Below are 21,301 nucleotides of genomic sequence, written 5' to 3' on the forward strand. Positions count from 1 at the left end.
TAATCTGGCCCTACTCATAGGTCAGCAATAGCTTCCTATTAATGAAAATAGATCTCATTTATCTTATAAGACCTCAGGGGTTGTGGATTCAAATGCAGCATAGGAATTATAGTAAATAATCCTATATAATAAAAGCCTAATACCCTAAGTGTCCAGTTGTTCGTTCAACCAATAAAAGCATAATATGCTAAGGCAGCTTAACTGCTCACTATGACATGCCCTGACCACCAGGAGGCAGACAGTTGACCAGTCGACCAGTCGCTATGATGTGTACTGACCACCAGGGGGAAAGACAGTTGACCAGTCACTATGATGTGCACGAACCACTTGAGGGCAGATGATCTGACAGGTAGGTTAGTTTGCTGCTGGGATCTGACCTATTGGGACTGAGAAAGGCTGGCTGGATACCCAAAAAGACTGGGGGCCCCTGCTGTTTTTCTATTTTTTTGGTCCTCAATGTGTCTCCTCAAATGTTAGGAACAACTACCTTAGGAGTTTCTATGGCCTCAAAGTGCTGGTATAAGAACTGGTGGCCACTGTGATCCTTTGTGAGAAACTTGACAGAGTCTTTAGCTTTGGGATTTTTTTCAAATAGGTAGATTTTATATGTGAAACCTTTGATTTTTGTACTCTAAGACATAGCTTCAAGTTTGGCAACAGGGAGATGGAGCCCTCTCGAGTCCCTCCCTGGCTGGCCAACCTCCTGTGTCCCTCCCCAGCCATGATCATGCACTGGTAGGGTCCCTTGGCCTGGCCTGCGCCTTCTCACAATCTGAGCTGACACTTCCACCCCCCCCCAGTGCAAAATTTCATGCACTGGGCCTTTAGTATTATAATAACTATATATGGTGCCAGATGGGTACTAGAATTATTGGGAGCATCAATTCATAATTTCTATAAATGTCTAATCAATGGGTTGTACACCTGGATCTAATATAATATTGTACATCAACTGTAATTAAAAAAGAAGATGTAGCTGTGTATCAAAAGTTCTAGGTAGCTGACTATAGATAATGTAGGTAAAATTTTGTTTTTAAAATAAAGTATGATGTACATAAAAATGTGATAAAAAAAACCCACACATTTAATATTTATCCATTTCCCAGAAACCACTAGAGGTGATGTCTCTTTCCTATAATTCAACATGAGCATTACCATCAACCTTCTTGCCTCTCCAAATCCTGTTGGTTCTTCATGGCAGGCATTACCCATTTGAAACTTTCCCTACCCATCCTAGCCCTGCAAGATCTCAGCCTTGGTGAGTCCATTGGCGAGTATTCTATGATCATATATAGTATGCAACTTAACGTTTTTTATTCTACAGTCTTACTTGCTATTTAATGTATATATTCTCATATGTGTGGATGGTTTCCTGTTGGGTACCTAGGTTTGGATGAGCTTTTATAGACTTTTTGGTTTTGATTTTGAAGTGTGCTGCTTCCTAAGCTCTTTGTTCAGACGTACAATCAGTTGGAAAAATAGCAAATGCTAATCTGACGTGAATGAGTAACTCCAGGAGGAACTATCTTAAACCCCAAACCTTTTCCTACCAGGCCTTCATGGTACCTGAGTATGCAATGAGACTTTGATTTCTTTGGTTGTTTCCTAACAGTATTCACTTTGAAAATAAAAATAATCATATGTGTCTACCTCAGTAAATATCAGTAAAGAGGCCAGGGATTTTAAACCAAGATATCTTAGGGGCTGATCTGGAGAAGAGGGAGCTCCAGAAATGCCACATGCCCTTCAATTAGAGCCACTCTACTTTTGTTTTATGGACCGAAACTATCCACAAACTTTATTTATAAGCCATTCAGCTGCATAAGGAATTATTTTTGAAAACTATTCCTTTATGGCACTAGGTTTCAAGCTTTATCATGCACAAGAATCCTCTGGGAGGTTTGTTACCATACAAATTGCTGGCCCCCACCCAGATTTGGCAGGTCTAGGGTAGGGCCTGATAATTTGCATTTATAACAAGTTCCCAGTTGCTGCTGGTGGTCAAGAGATCATATACTCTGAGAACTACTGCTTTAGGGAAATGTATTAACATCTTCCCAGAATTCTCTAGGAAAAGCACTGGCAGGGGATGGGGGTTGAGGTTGGATAGGGAGTGGGAGAACACCTCTAGAAGGTAAGTTGACTGGTTCAAATAATCAGTTTCCATATATATAGTTTTGTTGTTGTTAATCCTCACCTGAGTATATTTTTCCATTGATTTTTTATTTTTATTTATTTATTTATTTTAGAGAGAGTGGAAGAGAGAGGGAAAGACAGAGAGAAACATTGATGCGAGAGAAACACATTGATTGGTTGCTCCTGCAGAGCCCTGACCAGGGGCCTGGGCCAGGGAGGAGCCTGCAACCAAGGTATGTGCCCTTTACTGGAATCGAACCTGGGACCTTTGGTCTGTAGGCCGATGCTCTATCCACTGAGCCAAACCAGCTAGGGCTCAGTTTCCCCATTGATTGTTTTTTTATTTTGAAGCCCTTTATCTTCATATCTACACTAATAAAAAAGAAACATACAAATTGACCATCACTCTGCTATGTCCACCAGCCAATCAGAGCGAGCATGCAAATTAACCCAACAAAGATGGCAGTTAATTTGCATATACAGATGCGGAGTGAAGACAAGACAGCATAAAAAGAAGAAGGAGGAAAAGCAGAAAGCTGGGCATTGGTGGCAGTGGGAGGGAAAGCACAGAGCAGCAGCGGCTGCAGGATGGAAAGTGTGAGGGGATGGGGGTGGCGAGAGGGAAAGTGTGGGGTGGGGGGCAGCAGCGGCAGGAGGGAAACCCTGTTCTTGCAGGAATCTTCCTGCAACAGGCCTCTAGTAGAAAATATAAAGCCACCAATGGGCTCTCCCTCTTGAGGATACATCTTCATCTTTCTCTTCCCATCTTTTCCTTTGCCTCTTTTTCTTCTAAGCTCCAAAGGCCCTTCTTTTGTTTCTGTAACTTATATCTTGAGCCTGTGTAGCCCAGTTAGTTCACTTCTACTACCTCTCTAACTTCATAAATAAATTTTTCTTATAAAAAATAAAGTAACTGTCTGACACAATTTGAGCTTGCTATAGCAACAAAGTCTAACCTATTCTGGTGCTCTCCTCTATGAGACAAACCATCATATAGACTTAGACAGTGTTAAAAAAAAAAAAAAAAAAGTAAACAGTTACCAAGTAGGGTTTCTGATTTCCATGCTTTGGGCCCTAACCAAATCCTAAAGGAGGGTTTTTCTATGCCTAAATCCTAATCACAAATGGGAGCTGCCATAAGAGATGTTGATTCAGGCCTTTCTGAAACTTTGTTCACCAATGTCATAGAATCAGAAAGGACTTTAGACAGGGCCCCTAGATAATACTAATATTGTGAATAATGGGTCATCAAGCCTAGGCAGTGTGATGCTGACATCAGGAAATTCTAAGAAGTTGGAGAAGAAAGAAGCTGACTCATCCTACTAAATGTACAAATCAATAGAATTAGACAGTGGTTACAATATAAAGACAATTTTATTGCCAATAAAAGCCTTTAATAACAAATTTATCCTGTTTCAGTAGGACCTTATTCTTTCTGATGAAAATCCAGTCATAGCATCTCTCATTAAAAATAAAATTATTTTGAAATAAATAAATATATAAAATAAATAGCATATACATTTCATAAATAGTTTGTCCTTATGCACAGTATCCATGCTTACATTTTAATAGCATTTTCTTTTTGCAATATTCCCCATTTCCCACTTCCAATGGCAGGAAAACTGCATGTCAGGACAGATGAGAAATCTGCAGAGCCAAATCAAGGATGGCTTGCATCAGGGCTGTGGCCCTGAGGATTTTTCTGAATGAGACTTTTCCAAAGCTCTGTAGGTAGCATCTGTGGCAGATCTTTTGGTCTTTCATTTACCCATTGTCAAGGTATTTGGGTAGATTGTGGAGTGAGGTACCCTTGGCCCTTGGCAGGGGCCCCCAGTCTTTTTCATACCACCTCAGGGGAAAGTACATGAGTAAAGAAAAAAGTATATACAAGATTCCCTTTAGCCCACCCTTCCCCCCACATCCCTCCCCAAAATAACCCAACTTTGATATACACTTTGAACAACAAGGGAACAGTTGGGTTGAGTTGAACAGTAAGTGTTTCTTTGCTATCTAAATTGATAGGAAAGAGAATTGAAAAGCTACGAGTATAGTGCTTGCAGAGACAACTGTGTCCCCAAAGTATATGGGCTACAGAGGTCACCCTAGGGTCTGTTACCTATAGTGGAAGAGGTCTCTGGACATGGAGGGTAACCTAGAAGGATCTACAGGCCTGGGTAAAAAGTGAGTGAATTTCTGGTGTCGTTTAGTCCTGTATCCCTCCCGGGGTGAGCCGTCTTTATTCAGGGCCACGTAATACTGTCTTTCCGAGTCCAGGTGTTTGTACAAGGTGGAGGCATAGGTGTTGTACCAGTTTTCTTCAAACTGTTCCCGGAAAACACATTCGCGAGTGAGTTTCTTCTGTGAGGGTGAGAAAATAAAGCAGAGCCCATTATATGACTATTTTCCCCATCCCAGCGTGCTGGTGGAGAACCCTGAAATAGCAATAGCACATTGATATCAGAAAATTTCAGTCCTATTTCCCATATTATTGAGGTATTTTCTTTCCAAATAGCAAATTAGTCTGATTTCTATCACCTTCATTCTCTTTCATGAGCTACACAAAAATGTTTTAGGTAAGACCTTTCCTGAAGGCAGGAGACTGGAGAAGAGAGCCTCACTTGGCTCTTTGAGCTGAAAATTTTTTAAAATTATTTTTTATTGAATATATTGGGATAACATTGGCTAATAAAATTATATAGGTCTCAGGGGCACAATAGAGCCTAAGGATGTCTCGTAAGGCTGCCCAATGCCCCACTGGCATCCCTGAGTTTTCTCCCTACTCAGAGCTAATGTTAAAATATATTGAGATTACAGTCAACCATGTCAACTGATAGGCCTTGGATCTATATTAAGTTCCACAGGAGGTGAGCTGTGATCTCTCCTGATGAAGGGCCCAAGGCCTGTCAGTTGGAAAGCTTACAAAAAATCTCCTCGAAAAGTTCCTCCAATCTGGCTACATTAAGCTAGCAGCTCCTGGGTCTCTTGCCTCTGTCCCTTCTCACATTTGATCCTTAGTACTTGCTGGGGTTGCCGATACCGAGTGCTGGGGACAGGCCTATCGCTTAGGTGTCAGGGAAAAATGTGCTCTGATTTCAAAAGGTGCAGGCAGCCAGAAAGCATTCTATGTGACTCAAAGGATGCAGCCAAAGCCACGAGTTGGGATTCCCTGAAAGGGTTAAGGTCAGCAAAGTCACTCACCAGTCCCCAGTTCTTGGCTAGCTTCCAGAACAGAGACCATACACTACAGCCAACTCAGTCCTAGCTGGAGACTCAGGGCTATCACCAGACCCTGGAACCCTCACTCTTCATTTATTTGTTTCATTTGGCCTTTGGGATTCAGCTGAAGCAGTCTGGAAACCAGGGACTGTGTTCTTAATCTAAGAATTCCCAATCTGAAGGCCAGATTTTCCACTGCCTGTTTTTGTGCCAGTTAGTCTGCTACCACTCTGGGCACCCATTAAAATTCCTATGTGCACCTCAAGACAGCAAATGCCCCAAACCCATACTATCTACTAACAAACTAGCACAGCTTACTATTATCATCAGACTGGTTGCCCCTCTAATGAAAAAGGCACAGCAAGTATGCTACAGTAAAGTTTATGTTTTCATGGGGGCTGAATGAGTGGAAAAGTGTTATGGAGCAAGTTCCTGGGCAACCACACGTGACTAGAAAACACTAGTCTTTATAGTTGACAAAAAGGATTTCAAGTGCTAGATTAAAGTATACTTTTTGCCTTACATTGTCCAAATACTGGTAGTAATAGCCTCTGATGAAAAGAAAATCTTAAACTTACCGATCCATATAGCTCTCCTCGTTCATTCATTCCTAAGTATAGGCCAGAGTCCACTCCCCGAATGCTGATCAGCCCCACAGCCAGGCTGATAAACTCCAGGATGCCTATAGCAAAAAAGGTGAATGCCATTTCCATCACTAACATCAAGCTAAGAGGAAGCTGTTCAGGTAACATGAGCTACCAGTCATTTATCCACAACTGGAGGCCAGCCCTGGGTGGCTTTCATGAATGACCTGATAAAACCATCTTTGCAAGAAGAATGGAACTACAGGGAAGACACTGAGTCTCTATGAACCTCAATTTTTCCATATATAAAATGGGGAAACAATCTCTGCCTCTAGTCAACACTCTTAGGCATATTATGAGGAAAATACAGTGAGAAGGCTTTGGTTACAAAAGCTCCTAATTGCCGAAACCGGTTTGGCTCACTGGATAGAGCATCGGCCCTCGGACTGAAAGGTCCCGGGTTCGATTCCGGTCAAGGGCATGTACCTTGGTTGCGGGCACATTCCCCAGTAGGGGGTGTGCAAGAGACAGCTGACCGATGATACTCTCTCATCGATGTTTCTAACTCTCTATCCCTCTCACTTCCTCTCTGTAAAAAATAAATAAAATAAATATTTTTAAAAAGCTCCTAATTATAAGGCACTATTACTGTTAAATACCAACATTTTAAGAAATGGGATTGCATTCTTCCTAAATAGGAGAATATGGCCAGGTTTCTGTATCTCCCCAAAGTCATTTCTCTTCTCCCAGAGAACAGAGCATTACCTCCCTGTCCTCTAGGCTGAACTTGTTTTGCACCCTCTTAGCTCCCATGTACTTGAAGCCACATGAGGCTGTCAACTGCCTGTAGCTGACTCTAACAAAGGCCACACAGGCCACTCACAAGTTGTTTCTCCTGCCATAGGCAGGATGCAGAACTTGGCCTGGCAAGAGCTTTCTCCTGAAAAGTGCTTTCAGCCTGTACAGTCACAGGCTGACAAGCCTGTCATTCTCCCCTTCTCTCTTGAGAATTTTAAGTTTATTCATGGCCGAGCTGGCAGGTAGCACTGGACTTAATACTGATTTGAGATGTTGCAAATTAAAGGGAAAAGGGAAGACATTCAGAAATGTCCCTCTAGCCGACAAGGATAGAGGTAAAGACTTGAAAACGTTTTCATTTATTGAGCAGCAGTAAGAGGAAAAAAAGAAATCAACTACTAAGAGGGAAAAAGGACCAAGAACTGAAACGCTGGTGACACTGAACACTTTATACTTTTATCCTAAGATAGCACCTCTATCAAATGGATGCAAATATAATAGGAAGCTGGATTCTTCTGTGATATTCTGTCTCTAACCATGCTTTTCAATGTACAGAACAAAACTTGGTGGACTGACTCACAGAGGCAACCAAAGGTATGAAATGAGCTCATATCTGGCTGTCTTTCTTATTAAAAAAAAATGCAATTTTAAGGGTAATAATGTTCTATGTAATCTACATAGAAAGTGAGACTAATTCCTTAAAGATCACTTAAAAATGTAAGTGGTTTAATTTTGAAACCATGTGCAAAACTCCAGTGGGAAGTCTGAAGAGCCCCAGTGACCTGGGCTGGTAGATGGTGTGCAAGTGTGGCAGCTTTAGGACACGTTTCCACGGCCCATTTGAAGAATGTCAAGTTCTTTGGCTGCCATCGTACAAAAATTCTCCAAGTTTTATTCCCAGTCTGGTTGTTACTAACTCTTATAGTCCAAAGAAAGGAGTTTTGGGCAAAGAGATAGATACAAGATGGTAGGAGGTAAAAGAGAAAATACCTGGTGCCAAGTAATGGTTAAGCAGATGCTGATTTTATAGACCAAAACCTTTAGTGGTACTGCACAGCATTCTGATTTGGGTGCTTCCCTGTTTCACATTTTAATAAATGACTGTAAGAGGACATAGAGGGACTGCTTACCCTCGTTCCAGAAGACATACAGCTGAGAGGGTGACACAAACAAAATCCGAAGAGATTTCAAGAGAATGGAAAAATGGACTGACTCCAGCAAAATAAGCTTTAGTTGGAATAACTAAAATTCTGCACTTTGGTCCCCAAACCAACTACTGAAGATTTTTTTTTTTTGGGGGGGGGGTTTGCTGGGGGAGTGTGAGCCTCAAGTGCAGACAGTTGAGTAAATCATACTCCTTTTTTGTGTGTCCTACTATCATAATTGGCCTGTGCAAGGACATTTTAGTTATCTATTTCTTTCTTTTTATTTCCATACTCTACTCCCATCCTCCTTCCCACTTTAGGCAACCATGTATATTTTCTTGAAAACATACTGTTCTTTTGTGTTTTCATGCATTTTTATCAAATGCAAGTCTGCCTGTTTCTGGAATGGGGAGATGTGGCTTAGCAAAATATACACAGCAATGGCTTAGGGGGATTTGATTGGATAAGGTAAGTCTAGTATGGGTGATTAATGAGATTATTAAAAAGCTAATGTGTAACTAGTCATGTAAAATTAAAAAATATTTAAAAGCTAATGTAAAACATGGTGGTGGTGGGAAATAAAGCTAATGTGATTTAAGGCTGCACTGATAGAGGTCTAGTAACTGGCTTAAGGGAGAGGATTGGCCCATTCTGCTTTGTTTTTTAGTTGGACTGTGTTTAAAGACGGCTACAGAAACATGGGAGTGTGTTCAAAGGCGAACAGCCAGTGTGGCAAGGAAATGAGAAACCAGGTCATGATTCAGTTTTGGGTGCTAAACTTTGAGGGATACCAACCTGTTGGAGCCTTCAGTGCTTTGATTCGTTTAGGCAGATTACTTCTGAGCCTCAAGTCTTAGTTCCCTCATTCTCTAAGTATCTCATGTCTCTAACCACCGTGAGCTCATTAAGTAGCAGAGGTCAGCTTGTGATCTCACCATCCAAGACCTGGTGTGAGAACAAATCATGAAACCCAAGAGGTGTGGCCATTTGAGTCACCACAGTTTTTCTCCAATTCTCAGTTAACATGATGCCAAAGGACAGATCATACAGGAAGTCGCTTGGGTTGTGTCCAGTAACAGGGGTCTCCAACAGCTGGAATCGTCCCTGCCCAGCTGTCTTTGGGCATCATTCCCCTCTGCCAACTTTCCTATTAGCTGGATTTAAATTGTGGGAACCCGGTGGCACATGATGATGGAACAGATATTCCTAAACCTTCTCTGAATCCCAGCCAGTATGAAGGGAGAGAGAAAACAAGCCATTTTTACATTTTCCCAGCTACAGCTGGAGAGGGGTGTGAACAGGAAAGTGTTGAGGCGAAGTATTAAGTAGACAGATTGTCCTCTCCACTCTCACCGCCTTTAAAGCTCAGGATCTCTCTCTGCTCTGCTTCATCTTGACCGGTCCACCTCAAGCTCTGGCCTTTGCTGGACAGTTTCTGGACTCTTGCCTTCTTATACCTTTTCCCCCATGGCCTCGTTCAAAATGGACATCCTGGGTCCCACTGCTTCAGAACTTAGTTAGATGACTGACGAAGGTGCCATTTGATCTGGTTCCATAACTTGCCTGAGCTCCCTCAGTCACCCTTTCAGACCTTCATGGCCAAGACAGTGCTGCCTTGGCACCTTGCCAAACAAGAACCAGCTCACTCAAAACCCAAAGCAGCTGCAGGAGCCTGCTCCATCCCACGTGGTGGGAGGCCTCTCCTCCAACCTGGCTCCCCAATCCTACTTTGCCAATCCACAGGTGTCCCTCAAGAACATCAGTATCTCCGTGAACCCCATGTTAATGCCACCAGCCAGGCAGAAGTTGTAATACTCCGGCTACTGATGGCAGAACAGGGGGTGGCGAGGGGGGAGGATAGGCTGTGCCAACAGGTTATTATATGGAGTCGGGGCTGCTCTTGGGCTCAGCCTGACTTGTTCTGAACACATGGATTCCAGGGTAATCCTTGGGGGCCCTGCTCTCCAATTACAACAAATAGCTATTTACTTTACATGGCCTTCGGAGACTACCTCCTCCCCCCAAGCAGAAATCTATAATATTTTATATCTTAAGTCTGGCCTACTTTACCCTGCTGGAATGTTGACTGCTAAAGCACTTATGGAATGTTAAAGTTTCGATTTATTGAATACCCTGGCTGATTAACTCAAACGTGGAGGGAGGAGTTAGCAAACTCAAACGCCACCTCTTTCTTTGCCAAAAGCTAAACTGAGAAAGAGTAAACGTGTTAGAAAGTTGGCAGGGGAGGTTACAAAGAGACAGCTTTGACCAGCTATCATCTCATTTACAGGAAATACACAAAACTGCCAGGAAGCCAGGGAAGAAGGGAAGGGAAAAGGTGATGCCGAGGTGGTCTCAGGCAGTGTTTTTTAAAGACAAAACAAAAAAATGAAGCAGTCAGTTAGGCAGCAGTGAAAACATCCCTTCTCCCTGCCAGTTTTATTTCCTTTGGTTTCTCCTTAAACTTAACACCCTTTGCAGGCCCGAGAGATGAAAAGAAATCAAGATGTGTCTTTAGGGAGGTAATTAAAGACCACTTATCCCAAGAGCCTATTATTGATTTATGTTGACCTTGTAGGTTATTGGGCTCAGCTTAGGCACAGAGTCAGACAAACACTTGTAGCTGCTGGGAGCCAAGTTCATAGTTTCTCCACCTCTGCTACCCCCAACCAACATTTCCCTATTATTTCATAAATTTTCTCTTATATTTCAGGAAGGAGCTACTCCAATATTTCTAGGCCATTCTGGGAGTCTTTAGGGGGCTCTGAGGCCAGGGCGGGAGTCCCATTACCTCTGAAGAGAAACAAAAGGAGACTGCAAAGTCATAAGCAATGGAAGGAAAAGGAGCCAAGTTAGCACTCCTTCTCCCTCCTCCCCACCTTATCACCCATTTGAGGACGGGCTGCAAGTTTATACAGACACCTGCACCCCTCCATTACCCCCACCCCACACACAACCTACTGCACTCCAGCTCTGTGAGTGCATTTTTCCAAGATGACATAGACCTCATTAGGGTTCCTGCTTGCTCCCCGCAAGGAAGACCAGCCCTAGCCCTAAGTTGTTTGCTAGACCTGGCCTCTGTGCACCCCCCCCCCCACACACACACTTTTTTACTGTGCACACCAGCAGCAGCTCCAGCAAGGGATGGGGGGGCAGGAGGATGAGGAGGCATGGAAAGAGTGAGAAAAAGAAAAGAACTTATTGTGTGGGAACATAGTCAAAACCTCTTATAGGCTTAAGGGTAGGCTTCCTTGGGCCACTGGGTCCTTGGGAGGAGGTAGGGACATTGGAGGAAAGAGGGCCCGAGGAAGGATAGCTGTCCCAGCACCTGAAAAATGCTTTAGTAGAGAATAGGATATTGAAAATAAAAACGGCCAAATTACTGACGAGTGGATACATTTGTTTAGAAACCTAACGATCTCTGTCTCAGACCAAGGTTTATATTGTGTTCTCTATGTGAGACAGGCAGCTGTGCCCTTTGAACAATTTGCAAAATGGTGGACAGAGAAAACCTTGGATGGAGGTGGCCATTTCCTGTCCTGGGCCCAGAAGACACCTGTTGCTGTTGCTGGGAGTGGGCCCAGGACTTTCCTCACTGAGGCGAGGAGTCCAGAGGCAGCTCCAAGCCAAAGCTGCCCCAGGGCTCGTGCCCTTACACAGCGGACACTGGAAGGCTTTCCTAGTTTCTCGAATCCCCAGCCCATGCCCTGCTGCCTGGATTGGCCCCCACCCTGGGCAGAGCAACCCAGAGGCAGGCAGGTGCTGGCCAAAAGCGACGTGGGTACCGGCTACTCGCCCACCACATCCATGGCCCACGAGGGCTCCTGTTCCAGGCCATCGCCCGCGACAATCCTGCCCTCGAGGCTCTGTCCCGCGCCGCGCCGCAGCTGCTGTGATTCTGCTCCTACCTCTCTCCCAGCTCCACCTGCTCCCAGTCCAAGTACAGCATCCAGGTGCCAGAACGCTCCTCTCTCACTCAAGGGAGGAAGGGAGAGCGGAGTGGAGGAAGGAGAGGCAGCACCTCAAGGCGCCGGCGCCCGCGCCCCCGCCCCCTCCCTGGCGTCTCAGGGTGCCAGGCTCCCTGACGCCTTTCGGCTCAAGTCCGCACCGTCGTGTCCCATCTGCCCCGCGTCCCTGGCGGCCATCCGCCTGGACGGCACCGAGCTGGGGGCGGTCCGCGGGGCCCGGAGCCCGAGCTCAGAGCCGTCGGCTCCCCAGCGCGCCGTCGGGACGCTCGCCTCCCGTCCCTCCCGGTCGGGTCCTCACCGAAGCGGCTGTGGTCGTGGCGGGTGCCGTGGACCGTGCCGTTGGGGAAAATCTCCAGGTGGAAGCCGGTGCGGCAGTAGAGCTGGCGGCGCCGCAAGATCCCCTTCAGGTGGGCGAAGTCTGTGGGCGAACCGCGCTGCAGCTTCCCCTCGATCTGGCCCAGGCGCTCGTTCAGGAAACCGGGGGAGTCGGCTAAGGGCATGTTCCCCAAGGATGCGGAAAAACCGTGCAGATCCCAGTCCAAGGAGGCGAAGACCCCCCCCACCTCCGCCATGGCAGGGTGCGCGGGGCCGAGCCGGGGCGGAGGTGCGCGATCTGCCTCTCCCCGCGGCGGGCGTGGGCGACTCGCCGGCGCTCGCTCCCCAGCTCCTCGCTCTGCGGAGCTGCAGTCGACGTGTGTTCTTGTCCAAGGAACTTCTCAGCGGCGGGGAGCGTGGGGCAGCGCGTTCCTGACCTTGCTCTCAGTCAAAGTGCCGCTTTCCCTCCACGTCCATCTCCTCAGGCCTCTCATAGCTGGCTTCGTCGAGCGATCGGATGCAAGCGGCACTTTATATACGTACCCACTCCCCTTACATTGACATATTGGATATTTAAATACAAGCCACACCTCACTGGCATCCCCTCGGAGATTGGTGTGTGGGTTGTTTTTTTTTTCCCCCTTTCTCCTTCTCGTATCCATTTGGCTCTTTTTGGGAGCGGAGGGGGGTGGAGTGGGGAGGGGGGAAGAGAACAAGCGAGCTTCACTCCCTCTTTTATTGTGAAAAAATGGCAGGAAAAAGCTACACATTGCAGTGAGGCATAACTGCTTTTGGCAGGTTTTTCTGAAGCTGCTGATGAAATAACGGAGCCCAGTGCGTGGAGGCTGCTGGCGCCCACGACCACTCAGGCCTGTTGCGTGGACGTCTGTCCGCTGCGCGGGGGCAGTCCCCACCTTTCCCGGGTCCCCGGGCTGCTGGCTTTGGGAAAGTGGCCTGAGACCCAGACCTGGCGTTCCCAGGTTCCTGAGGCCCTCTTGTTTCCCGGCTGGCCAGAGGCTGCAGAAGGGGTGCCTGGCCTGGGACAAGGGCCTCCCCGGTTTCTTTGTTCGGTTGCCCACCCCGCAGCCTCACTCCCCACCTGTAGGTTGGACGGGGGTTGAGGAAGGGAAAAGTCCGGAAGCGGTGCAGTTGCAAAATTGGGGATTGGGGGTGCTGGCAGTCCCTGCAGGAACCAAGGCGCGGTCTTCAGGAGACTGGGAGGAGCGGGAAACCTCACGGAGAAAGAAGACATTTTTTTAAGGGACATTACAGTTTAGGAGATGGAGGGGGGTGGGGGGAGTAAGAAATAGAAAGCGATCTTTTAGAAAAAAAATGATTTCCACTGGCTTTGTGGGCGTGCTTTTACAGGGCTCTGGAGAGCAGGCTGGATGAAGGGCCATTGGAAACCTGGTCAGGGCTTTCCTCCACACCCCTTTTCTTGTTGGAAACAGGTGTTTCCTCGCTCTGTCCGGTGCCCTGCTCAGAAATATTCTATCAGAAGAGCGGCATTTGGGACGGGAACTGGCGGCAGTCAGGGCAATGGGCCGCCTCAAGAAGAACTGAGAGCAGGTGCCAGGCCTTCCCTGGGGACCACCCCCCCTCCCCGCCCTCCTGCCAGGCACCTGAACCCTGGGGCACTTCTAAGGTCCCAGTGCTCAGCGTCCTGCAGGCTCATTAAACTGCTTTGTTGCTTGCAGTTTGTACTCTCCGAGGGCTCTGGTCTGCTTTTTCCTGCTCTTAAGGGAGAAACAGAGCAATCACCCCCTGCCCCGCCTTTGCAGCGCCTCCTGCTTGAGAATCCGTGTCTCGCGGCGAGTTTGAACCCAGGGTCTCCATTAGAGAAAACAGATTCAGCTCAGTTCAGTTAGTGCAGTTTGAGGTCCTGGTCCTGGGCTCCCATGCACCCCTTGCTCACACTCTGGTACCGTAAAAATTCTTGGTTTGGAACATCATGTCTTAGTTCTAGTGTGTCCCCTTAGCTCAGCCAGAGCCTCCAGAGCCAAGCACAAGGTCTGGCACATATTAGGTGCCCAGAAATCATCTTCTGATGTGTTTGCTCCCAGTAGTAGGGCACAGATGCAAATAGTCTCCAAACAGAACTGCAACAGATGGCCTCTGTAGTGGAGTATTTACGAATGAAATTCTGGGATTTGCTTGAAAATAACCCAGAGTGAGAAGGCAAGAGTGGAGGTATAGACGTGACAATATTATTCATGTGTTACTACCTAGTTGATGAAGCCTGGTGATGGGTACATGGGTATTCATTATATATTTCTTCTACTCTCTAAACACACACACACACACACAGATACACACCACATACACATGCACACGCTGCATTTTTCCACAATAAAAACTTTTAAAATGGGACATAAAACAACAAATAAACCATTCCTTCCTTCTTTATTCTTCCATTCGAAGAGTTTGTGGATAGTAAGACAGTGAGGGAAGAGGGACAGAGGGTAAGACAAGTATATAAATGACTAGAAGGCAGTATAAGGCAGTATAAGGTATACAGTGCTGTGTGGACTCAGAAAGCAGAGAGAAGGCTGATCCCTGGGTTTAGGGATGGGTTCTGGACCAAGGTGGCCCTTGTAATGGATGGGCTGGATTTTGCCAATTCAGGTAGTCCACTACCAGGAAGAGGAAAATGGTAACAAAGAAGGTGGAACAATTTTAGTGAAAGTCAAATGAAATACTGTAGATAGAACTGCTTTGAGAAATATGTGACATAAAGGATTTAGATGCTTCTATGATGATATAAACGATGCATTGATAATGGTGGAAGGCCATTTCCTCGATAGTCATGCCAGGGACCTTCTGCACTCTTTGCCCCCAACATTCCCAAAGTCACCAACCACAGTTGCATATCTGGAGGCCTACCTGATCAAAGATTAGAGATACAAACATTTCATTGCCCTTCTGGGCCTCTTTTGAGATTAAGCTGACTGATGATTGTGCTTTAAATAACGTTTCCATGAAGTGTCCCATTGACAGAGCAATTCCATGGAAGTTATTTAATTTTCACAACCTTATGAAGTAGGAGGTGTCATTATCACTATTTTAGAGGTGAGCTTAAGTGACTAGCATAGAATCATCTATAATAATAATGAGACATAATGTGCTAATTAGACCGGATGTCCTTCCAGAGTTCTTCTGGACGACCTCCTGGACATAGCCGGGGCTGCAAGGGAAGTCCGAGTCCTGGGTGCAAGAGGGAATTTCATGCATTGGACCTCTAGTCTATATATATAAAAGTCTAAGTGACTGACCGTCCAACCTTCACTCACCAGCCAGCACATATGATGTGTATTGGCAATTTAAAAATAGATGTTGAGTCTCGAAATGCATGATGCATATAAAGAGCTCTTGGAATGGATATTATTGTAATCCCCCAAGAAATGATTTGTAACTGATATATTATTGAGGTTAGCTACCTTTGGAAATAGTAAATCTATTAGATAATATAAAAATATATCTAAACATGCGATCTTTGTCCTAAAAATAAGCACATTCATAAATTAAATGAAGAAATTTTGGATATACTCGATGGAGATTTTCACACCTACTTGAGTGATGATTCTATTGATTCAGCAGATGATGCTGAAAAGGAAAATTTTCCCATCAAATTTCTTAATAGTATTTCTCCTTCGGGAATGCTGTGTCATCAATTAAAATAGAAAGTGGGTGCAATCATCATACTACTGAGAAATCTTAATAGTAAATGGGGTCTTTGTAATTGTACTAGATTTATTATCAAAAGATTGTGACCTAACATAATCGAAGCTGAAGTATTAACGTGATCTGTGGAAGGAGAAATTGATCTAAGAACTGATTTGTCTCTGTCTGACACTGGACTCCCATTTAAATTAATTCAAAGACAGTTTCCCGTGATGCCAGCATTTGTGATGACTATTAATAAATCACAAGAACAAACTCTAGACAGAGTAGGAATATTCCTACCTGAACCCCTTTTTGGATATGGTCAGTTGTATGTTGCTTTCTCTCGAGTTCGAAGAGCATGTGACATTAAAGTTAAAGTTGTACTATTGATAGTAAATACTTCATTACAAGGGAAATTAGTCAAGCACTCTGAAAGTGTTTTTACTCTTAATGTGGTATGCAGGGAGAAATTAGACTAGGTTTAATCAATTTATCAGTCATTGTTTTTATTTATGTTGTTTTTATATCATGTCTTTGTTGTTATATCATGTTGTTATTGTTTATTTGTTAATCAATTTATATATTATTTTCATATACATTTTACTAATTTTCTTTAATCTCTGACACTTACCATATATTAAAGAGAAAGGGCAAATAGCAGTATTAAAATACTTCTTCTAATTAATTTCCTTTCAATGTGCACAAATCCGTAGTAGCCTAGTGTAAGGGCCATAACAACCTAACAACTGGTTGCTATGACACCCACTGTGGCCAGCAAACTGGCCTGATCAAGGGGTGGGGCCAGCAGCCAACCTCACAGCCCCTCCCCGCTGCCGGCCTGCCCCTGATCAGACTCTCCCTTTCTCCCTTCCTGATCAAGTGCTGGGTCTGGTGGCCAAATGCTCCCTCCCTTCCGCACCCCACCTCCCGGCCAGCCATGCCCCCATCAGCCTGTCCCACCATGATAGGCCCGCAGCCCTACCCCACTGCTTGCCCTCCCTTGATCACACCCCTACCCCAATAGGGGGTGGGGCTGGCCAGCCAACCTCCTGCAGCCCCTCCCCCCAGCGGCCCTACCCCTAATGCCCCCCCCACCCCAATAGGAGGTAGGGCTGCCCCACCAATCTTCTGCAGCTCCTCTCCCTCCTCCCCCGCCTGGCCCACCCCAGATCGGCGCCCCCACCCCAATCAGGGGCAGGGTCGGCTGGCCAACCACCCATGGCCCCTCCCCCAGGCTGCTGGCTCCCAATTGGCACCTCCACACACCCCATTCAGGGGTGGGGGTGGGGGCAGGGCTGGCCTGCCCACTGCCCACAGCTCCTCTCCATGGCCGGCCCTGCCCCCAATTGGTTCCCCAACCCCAATTAGGGGCAGGGCCCACTGGCCAATTGCCCACAGCCCCTTCTCCCAGCTGGCCTGGCCCTTATTGGGGGCCCTGATTGGGCCCTGATCAAGGCAAGCTGTCCAGCTAACCTCCTGCCAGGCCCAGTTCTGATCCACCCTGATTAGGACTGGGCTGGCTGGACCCCACCCATGCACAGATTCGTGCAGTGGGCCTCTAGTAGTTAATAAGAAGCAGAGTAATATTTTATTTTTATTTTTATTTTTTAAATATATATTTTATTGATTTTGTACAGAGAGGAAGGGAGAGAGATAGAGCAGCGTTTTTCAACCGCTGTTCCGCGGCACACTAGTGTGCCGCGAGATGTTGCCTGGTGTGCCGTAGGTGCAGACAAGACAAGAATTTTATAATTTTTCACTATTTTGTTTACTTAATATTTCATAATAAAGTAATTATAAAATACTTTCTTTGTGTTTATTTGATTCCTATTCAAGAGAATTACTTTATATATAGTCAATATAGGCACAGAGTTAAATTTTTTAACATTTTCTAATGGTGGTGTGCCTCGTGATTTTTTTTCATGAAACAAGTGTGCCTTTGCCCAAAAAAGGTTGAAAAACACTGAGATAGAGAGTTAGAAACATCGATGAGAGAGTCATCGATCAGGTGCCTCTTGTGCACCCCCTACTGGGGATATGCCCGCAACCAAGGTACATGCCCTTGACCGGAATCGAACCCAGGACCTTTCAGTCCCCAAGCCGACGCTCTATCCATTGAGCCAAACCGGTCTCGGCGGCAGAGTAATAATTTAATCTCAGATCCACCGGAGGCAAATTACTCTTGATTTATAGGCCTGGGATTGTGTAGAGTACAATATGTTTAGGATAGTGAGACTTCATAATACTTTGGTTTATCAAAAATCCTCAGCAGGACACAGTCTCTGGCCAAGTGTGTGCTGGATATATGGAATGAGAGAAAAATGTACAAAGAAGAAGCGACCCTTGCTGGATTTACAATAGAATGTTACTTGTAAAGTTTGGATAACTGTACAGCAAGCATGTCAAACTTGTGGCCCTCGGGTCAAATGCAGCCCACAAGAAATATTTTTGCAGTCCAGCCAATATAACGGTATGTTAGAAACGTTTTAATAAAAATTTCATAACTTAATTTTCACAGTATTCTGTTGTACATAATTATTAATAATGAACTACAATGTTCGCTAGTGACTGATTACTATAATCTGTTGCATTCATTTGCCTTATGCACAGGTGCATCATTTCTCTCCTCTAATTCTAGCAGTGAATATTTTAGCAGCCAATTGCCACATCATTGGTCTTGTACTGATTTGTTTGGTGTGCACAACAGAAAATATTTCACTTTTGGAGAACAAGAAAATAGGTTAATTTGCATTATGCTTATTAACCTGTGTAGTTATTCGGTGTCTGGTAAGTTAATGTTCAAGAAAAAAATATTTTTATTAAAATTTTCCATTATTTTATTTCAGCACTTTGTATTCAGCATGTCTCTATCAAAATAAACCTATGTTTCTATGAAAATTGAAGCTTTTGTTTTTTTTGCAGCTCACATAAACTTAAACCTTGTTTATTTGGCCTGTGTTAGCCTTTGAGTTTGACATGCTTGCTGTATAGCTTCACAGTGGTATTGTGAAGATAAAATGAAATCACTGATGAAAAGTGTCCAGCATTCTGTCTGGTACATGGAAAATCTGAGATTCTGTCTTTCTTTCTTATAGAACTGATGTGAAAAATAAAACAATCTATGTAAAAAGGACATGGAAAAACAAAATTCTTTAAGAAATAGGACAGTTCTGACTCAGGCTATAAGTGACCAGAGGCTAGGGGTAATGTGCTGGGATTTGTTCCTTAAGGAAGGAGAGAGTGAGGTTTATTAGCTGGTACTTTCTCCCCTCCACCCCCCATCCCATGCATATACCTAGGAGTGGGGAAAGTATGTCTGAAATTGTTGGTCTGTCCAGTTCTTCATTTTCCTGACAACTTAAAATTTTTTTTCCCCTTCTTAATTTATTTTCCCCGAGAAGGGACAAAGGGAGTTGTACTGCTAGGCATATCCTGTGGGGAGCTCAACAGACAACACTTGCTCCTGTTTACTGAGAACATAAGTTGAATTAAGCATTGCTCTGGGTACTTATCTCTCTAAGCCTCATCACAACTCTAAAAAATAGTTTTATTCCCATTTTACAGTCAAGGAAGCTAAGGCTCAAAGACATTCAATAACTAGTAGTAGTGATAGGACTTCAACCCTGGTCTTAAGTTAGGACCTGATCACAAACTATTTACACTGCCTCAATCTATTTACTTCAAAAAGAACTTGTTCTTCATTTCTGCCTTCCCTCTTCTCTTGCTTTCCTTGTGGACCACAGTATAATTTAGTGGGTTGCACACTTCATCTCTAGTGTCAGACTGTCTGGGTTCAAATCCCAGTTTGAAATCATTCTAACCTCAGTTTCCTCTTCTGTAGGATGCAGATGATGATGATGATGATGATGATAGTCAGATAGTCATCACTTCCTAGGGTTGCTGTGAGGTTTAAATTAAAAAAAAAATTACACAGAATGCGTTGAACTTGTGCCTGGCACACATTAAGTGGTCACTGTTCTTATTATTATTTACATCCTGCCTGGCCCTAGTTATATTTCTTCTCCAAGTTTTTTCCAACTATAATTATTTTGTCCTGAGGAAGAAATGAAGTAGTCGAGAATACTGTGCATAGCACCCCAAAACTATCAATCCCAATCCTATTACTCCTTTTGTGTGATTCTCTCTGGGCTTCAGAAGGCCTGTCTCAGAAACAGGGTGACTGAACTGTCACCTTTGTGTGGTCAAGCAGGCAGTGAGGGACTGGAAGTCAGAGAACAACAGGAAATCACTCATTAGTATCATTCCATCTATTGAGCATTCTAAGTGCCAGGCACTACAGTAGTCCCCCCTTATCTGCAGGGGATATTTTCCAAGACCCCCAGTGGATGATGCCTGAAACCACGGATAGTACTGAACCCTATATATACTATGTTGTTTCCTATACATACATGCCTCTGATAAATTTTAATTTGTAAATTAGGCACAGTGAGAGATAAGCAATGATAACTAATAATAGAACAACAATAATAATATAACTAGAATAAGGGTTACTTGAACACAAGCACTGCAATATTGCAACAGTTGATCTGATAACCCAACTGACTTCTCAGTGAGTGATGGGTGGGCGGGGAGTGGATACACTGGACAAAGAGATGATTCAAGTCCCAGGCAGGACAGAGTGGGACAGGGTGAGATTTTATCATGCTATTCATAACAGCTTGCAATTTAAAACTTATGAACTGTTTATTTCTGAAATTTTCCATTTAATATTTTCGGACTACCGTTGATCGCAGGTAAATGAAAGCAGAAAACAAAATTGTCGATAATGAGGAACTCTGTATCGAAGTGCCTTACATTTAAAACATGTCATACTACCATGAAGTAGATGATATTATTATTCTAGTTTTTAGCTGATGGCAAAACAGAGTGCTAGAGAGGTTAAGTAACTTGCTCAAGGTCAAACAGCCTGTATGTGGTGGGGCCAAAATTCAGACCTGGAGAGTGGCTCCAGAGACCATGCTGTTTGGTCACTGCACTACTCCAAAAAATATTGGGGTCTTGTTCAAAAGGGAAAGTATTATGACACAATTCAATCCTCTTCAAGACAAGGATGACCCTGGTTAAAAGAGCAGTCCTCCTCCTCCCCTCCTCCCATATGATTTGTAGCTAGCTACAGACTGAGAAACCTACAAAAAGTAAGACTACCTCCTGATCTCCCCACCCCCAACTCTAGGGCACAGAGAGGAAAGGAAATCTCTTTGGCTGGAATGAGCCCCCATCTTATCTGTCTGAGCCCCCATCTTACCTGTCTGGTCATTCTCCTCCAGTGACACTGAGCCACAAGTCTCCTTTGTCTCTGCTGTCATTCTTCTGTGGGCCTACCTGTAATGGGGGTGGGTAATGGACCATTTATTCTGGCTGTAACTTGCCATTAGTAGGCAGGTGATGACATCTTTGTGAAACGATCTGTTAGTTCACTGAGGGGAACGGGACACCATGGAATGTGGCTCTAACC

General features: G+C 44.7%; 1 protein-coding gene and 1 pseudogene across 1 annotated transcript; one reads left to right on the top strand and one right to left on the bottom strand.

Moving 5' to 3' along the window:
• Nucleotides 1–3,043: 3,043 nt before the first annotated feature.
• Nucleotides 3,044–3,144, top strand: LOC118720325 (annotated as a pseudogene).
• A 32-nt stretch (nucleotides 3,145–3,176) lies between these two features.
• Nucleotides 3,177–12,698, bottom strand: FGF16 (fibroblast growth factor 16). The gene is made up of 3 exons (XM_036439816.2): nucleotides 12,146–12,698; nucleotides 5,931–6,034; nucleotides 3,177–4,494 (listed from the first exon to the last, which is right to left on the bottom strand). Exons 1-3 carry the CDS (start codon nucleotides 12,417–12,419, stop codon nucleotides 4,249–4,251), a joined length of 624 nt encoding a protein of 207 aa, XP_036295709.1. The 5' UTR covers nucleotides 12,420–12,698; the 3' UTR covers nucleotides 3,177–4,248.
• Between the last annotated feature and the right edge of the window lie 8,603 nt (nucleotides 12,699–21,301).

The sequence above is a fragment of the Pipistrellus kuhlii genome, unplaced genomic scaffold (assembly GCF_014108245.1).
Source record: "Pipistrellus kuhlii isolate mPipKuh1 unplaced genomic scaffold, mPipKuh1.p scaffold_m20_p_16, whole genome shotgun sequence".
NCBI lineage: Eukaryota > Metazoa > Chordata > Mammalia > Chiroptera > Vespertilionidae > Pipistrellus > Pipistrellus kuhlii.